This window comes from Benincasa hispida, chromosome 11 (assembly GCF_027475165.1).
Source record: "Benincasa hispida cultivar pf3 chromosome 11, pf3_genome.v1.1, whole genome shotgun sequence".
Taxonomy (NCBI): domain Eukaryota; kingdom Viridiplantae; phylum Streptophyta; class Magnoliopsida; order Cucurbitales; family Cucurbitaceae; genus Benincasa; species Benincasa hispida.
In genome coordinates, this window is record NC_143488.1 from 3760314 (window position 1) to 3765691 (window position 5378).

Sequence of the window (5378 nt, forward strand, 5' to 3'; positions counted from 1 at the left end):
TAACTTTACTAATATATGTGTTAAACAATTATAACATAGTATTTATTTGTATTAACATAGTATTTATTTGTATTGACAACTCAATTATACTGACCTCCATAAAGCTCTAACACTCAACTGAACACCTAGGCTCTCCCTAGATGTGAGACTCCCACTCTTGAATACTTAGGCTCCACCTAAGCAATGATATCAATGAAGAACGTCCCATACTCCCTCTAAGACAGAGACTTTCTCTCAGCAAATGTTCTAACCAATATATGAGATATATTACAGTATATAAAATCATAAATTGACTTAATATTCAATATAAAATCCAATATATATCGTAGATTTCTTTTATATCATAGTACGTATAATCCTAACAAATCAAAGTTTAATAATTGCTCCTAAACAAAAGTGTAATTCAAAATTGATTTAACAATTTCAATATATCACTGTATGTAAATCACTCAATGTTCAACATAAATCATAGAATATATCATAAATTCCATTTAATTAATAAAAAATCCCAATAAATTCCATTTAAGATTTAAATGTACTTATTATATATTCTTAATTAGTTAAGATTTTTTTTTCCATTTGAAATTAATGTGATTTTTTGTCCCCGAGTTTGACTTCAAACACACACACACGTATATATACTCTGATATATTTATTCGTATGTATCTTTGTTTTTTGAAAATATGAAATATATGATATATATTGTGGTATAAATGAAATTTATGATATATTGTGATATACTGTGGTATATTGAAGTTATTAAATTAACTGTGAATTACATTTCTGTTTCAGGAGTTGTTAAATTTTGATTTATTGAGATAATATATATATCTTGTGATATAAAAGAAATTTACAATATATACTGGGATTTATGTTGAACATTAGTTAAACTTGAGGACAAAAAATCACATTAATTTCAAATGGAGAAAAATCTCAACTAATTAAGAATATATAATAAGTACATTTAAAGCTTAGATGGAATTTATTGGGATTTCTGATTAATTAAATGAAATTTATGATATATATACTGTGATATAAATGAAATTTATGATATATACTATGATTTATGTTGAACGTTGAGTGATTTATACACTGTGATATATTGAAATTGTTAAATTAAATTTGAGTTGCCTTTTTGATGGGAGTTGTTAAATTTTGATCTATCGAGATTATATATATTGTGATATAAAAGAAATGAATGATATATATTGAGACTTATGTTGAACATTGAGTCAATTTCTTATTTATATAATGCGGTATATTTCATGCATGAGTTATTTGCAAAATATTTAAAACAATGACCTAAGATATATTTAAAATAATCATGAATCCTTCAAAAAAATCAGTTGCTTGATATTAAATGAAAAATAGAATCATAAATGCATTTTCTTTCCTAATTGAAAATGGGAAGAAATCTCAAACAATTAATAGAATATAATAAATGCATTTTCTCTCTCAAACGTCAAAGATGCTCGGTAAATATGGAAAAATATATAATAAATGCATGCACTCTCTCCAATTTTCTCTCTCCAACCGTCCATCATAAGGGATATTTTTGTCCAAATATAGCATAATGAAAATATCAAAATATTTAAACATTTATGAAAATAAATTTTCAAAAGAGATTAAATCTATAATAATCAAAAAAAATCTCCAGCTTGTCAAGGAGGTGTTTGGAATGTCGTAATGAGCCATAGATTTAAGAAGTCCGAGCCCAATCCACACTAAGGCCCGTTTGATTGTTAGTGTTTATGGATCCAGCCCACAACCAAAAAAGGGACAACCCGACCCGACCCGACCCAAAATTAATCGTCAAAATTTCAACCCGAAACGGGTAGTGGATAAGAGTTCACTTCCATCTTCTCCAGAGAGAGAGAAGGAAGAAGAAATACAGTCATTGCCATGATTCTCTCTCATTATCTCTAATTTTCTTCCATTTTCCTCCTTCAGAAGCTCCAATTTCTTCATCAATGGCCTCCAAGATTCTTCCTCAGGTACCTTCCCCCTATCGCCTTTTAATGTTATCTCTAAAATTCCTCCTCATCTTCCATTTCATTGACGTCATACTTCTTGTTTCAAGGCCGTAATTTCTATTCCAAGAAACCCCAATCAATGTGCGCCGAGAAGGTTAGGGTTTTGTTCCGCAGTTTCTGGTACTCGTGTTTCTTTTTCTACTCTTTCCTCCAGTTCAATCGGCTCCCATTTTCACCATACCATTGCGGCGCCGTTGAGACGGGGGTTTGTTGTGAGAGCTGAGGCGAATTCCGATGAGGAGTCAGCGGTTGAGGAAGCTCCTGAAGCTGAATTAGAAGCAGTAGCGGAGTCTGATGCTCTGCCTCAGGAGGAGAAGCCGCCGAGAAAGCCTCGTGTTAAGCTCGGAGATGTAATGGGGGTAATTTTTCTATCCATTCTTAGCATTAAGGATCACAAATTTTTTTGCAGTTCTGAATTAAGGAGCACAGAATTTTTGCAACCGGAAGTATAGTTTTGTACTGGTTCTTTTGAATTATTTTCAATGCTTCCAAATCTTTGAATTTATTAAGGCCCGTCTGATAACTATTTAAAAATTGTGCTTGTTTTCTTACAATTCCCTTACTATGGTTTTCATCTTTGTTCAGTAGACATTTGAATTAGCTAAATTACAAAAACAAAAACATTTTTTTAAAAAAACTACTCATTTTAGTTTTCAAAGCTAAGCTTAGATTTCAAAAAAATAAAAATAAATAAAAATAAAAAGATGGTTATCAAACTGGAGCCTAAATAACGGCTTAAAAGTCGAAGTGCGATCCTTCTCTCCGTGGAAACTCTTTACTGTTTTGTGTAGCATAAGATTTGAGCTATCAAAGGTGAAATTTTAGAATACAAGAATTTTCTCTTTTACCAGTCAGTGGGAATGTGACAGTTAAACATGTGATATGATAATTTGAATTTGATTTTAGTTTTCTCGTTCTTTTCTCTTCTGGGTAGATACTTAATAAGCGGGCAATTGAAGCGTCAGAAAAGGAGAGGCCGATTCCAGACATTAGAACTGGTGACATTGTGGAACTTAAACTGGTAAATTTTATTCTTAACCTCTATATCCGAACTCTTATTGAAGTGTAAGTTTTTCTTAAACTCATTTTAATAAAAATGTTATTACTACTACAGGAAGTTCAAGAAAATAGGCGTAGGCTTTCTGTTTATAGAGGAATTGTCATATCAAAACAAAATGCTGGCATCCACACTACGATTAGAATTCGCCGAATTATTGCTGGTGTTGGTGTGGAAATTGTTTTTCCGCTGTAAGTATTGAGTTCATTTTGATTTCTTTCTAGAATCTAATACGTACTAACAGTAGAATATGTGTGCTCCATTTCAATCTCACTTGCTGATGTACTCTCATTAAGCAAATACAAAATTTAGCATTTTTCTCTCTTCCCAATTTTTTGAAAAGAGTTGTGAGGAAACTATCTGGATTTGGATGACCTCAGAAGTGAGAACACTTGAACCTTATTGCATGTATGTGTTTCAAATTTCTAAAACTTATCTTCAGAATCTGTTGTTTATTTAAACATAAAATTGAGTATCTCCGGAACAGTCTCACATGCTGATTCAGTAATAAAGCAAATATTATCTGGAGTTTGGATGACGTGAAACTTGAACCTTGTTACATATTTTGGTCTTAAATTCCTCTTCCATAATAGTAAAAACCCCCACCAAATCCATCAAAATTAGCTGAAATCAGAACATGGGTCAATGATTTGAGAGCTCCCTCTTGGCATGCTGAAAAGCAGGCTGTGGCAAAACTATTTTAAGGTAAAGGAAACAAAAAGAAAATTTTCTTTTGCTCGCAAGTCACATGTTATCAAAATTCATAATTTGATGAAATGATAAACATCTGATGTTATACCCTAAGCAACTGCATACTTGTGGCTGAAGTTCTTTTCTGTCATTATGAAAAAAAAAATTATATGAAAAGTTGGATGCCTGATGCATATTTTATTACCTGCTTGGTTACTTCTGTAGGATTGGAACTTATAAATATGAATTTTTTATCTAAAGAAGGATTTCTACTGCAGGTACTCACCAAACATCAGGGAGATAAAAGTGGTGAGCCACAGGAAGGTGAGGAGGGCAAGGTTGTATTATTTGAGAGACAAACTTCCAAAACTCTCTACTTTCAAGTGAAACACCCCGATGCCTTTCCTTTTTTTCATCGACCGTCAACGGGTTGTATCTTGATATGATTGAAAACATCCTGTTTCTTTTTCTTAGATGCGGACATCATTCTTCTGTATTTATGTTATTCCCCTCCCACATTACCATTTGCCCGTCTAATTATATATATCTGAGCAACAGGGGTTTAATTAGAGTTACTGACCTGGATTCTCAATCACAACCTTGCACCATGTTCCCAAGCTTTTTCACCATTGCCGATGCCATTACTTGGCATCTTCTCAGTTGTTTTTCCTCACATTTAAATTTAGTTTTATGAAGTCAGATGTCTCAAGATTTTTTGGCCATGGTTCTACCTCCTAATCTGTGAAGATGGGAAGGTTTTGGTCTTCGCATCCTTCAGGCATCTTTACTTCTAGCTTTTCTTTTTATAGTCTGGTTTTTATGGCCTTAGTAGATTTCCTGCATCCTTCGTGGAATTATGGCAAGTCAGAGCTTTTACTTCCTTTGGCTTCGAGGAGAATTGGTGGCGATGCTACTGACATGATTGATCAAAGGTCAGTTTCTATTATCTTTGTTCTTAGTGGTGGAGTTTTTAGAGATCAACTCTGGTTCAAGATCATTAACTGCTATGATGCACTTTCTTTGATCTTATTTGGAACAAGCATTTACAAAATTTCAGGAGTTGATTCCTACCTAGCCTGAATATGTTGTTAGAGATTGTATTCAGGTTCTATATTGGTAGAGAGGGAGATGACTTTTGTAGGGTGTTTTTTCTACTATCTTGTGTAACAATTGATGTGGGAAACAATTAGGAGCATATCTGATGGTAATTTTTGTGAATGGAGTTCATCAATAGGGAAAAATAAATAAATAAATAAGAAAACGGTTTTTTTTTTATTTTTATCAACAATATATGAGATAAGGATTCGAACTTATGATATTTTTATGGACTTGTAATGCCTTAATCAGTTCAAACTATGCTAAGGTTGCCACCAAATTAGTAACAACTATGTTCTCTGGTTAGTAATCATTTGGGTGTGTTTTCAAAATCAAAGTCAAAATTTGAAAATTAACAAAGGCTTTTTTCAAAAACTTGATTTTGAGTTTGGAAATTGGCCAAATAATTTAAATATTGACATAAAAAATTTGAAAACTATGGATAAGAAATTGTGAGAAAAAAAATATTATTTTCAAAAACCAAAAAATCAAAGACCAAATAG

General features: G+C 32.2%; 1 protein-coding gene across 1 annotated transcript; it reads left to right on the forward strand.

Moving 5' to 3' along the window:
* Positions 1-1842: 1842 nt before the first annotated feature.
* On the forward strand, positions 1843-4355 carry LOC120092189 (large ribosomal subunit protein bL19c). Its single transcript, XM_039050425.2, has 5 exons — positions 1843-1994; positions 2081-2392; positions 2968-3054; positions 3148-3281; positions 4059-4355. Exons 1-5 carry the CDS (start codon positions 1971-1973, stop codon positions 4165-4167), a joined length of 666 nt encoding a protein of 221 aa, XP_038906353.1. The 5' UTR covers positions 1843-1970; the 3' UTR covers positions 4168-4355.
* The last annotated feature ends 1023 nt before the right edge of the window (positions 4356-5378 follow it).

Bases quoted from the DNA above. Each gene is read 5' to 3' on its own strand.
- LOC120092189 (XM_039050425.2), top strand. From the start codon at position 1,971: ATGGCCTCCAAGATTCTTCCTCAG. The intron at 2,393-2,967 runs GTAATTTTTCTA...TCTTCTGGGTAG, and splicing joins AGCTCGGAGATGTAATGGGG to ATACTTAATAAGCGGGCAAT. The intron at 3,282-4,058 runs GTAAGTATTGAG...TTTCTACTGCAG, and splicing joins GTGGAAATTGTTTTTCCGCT to GTACTCACCAAACATCAGGG.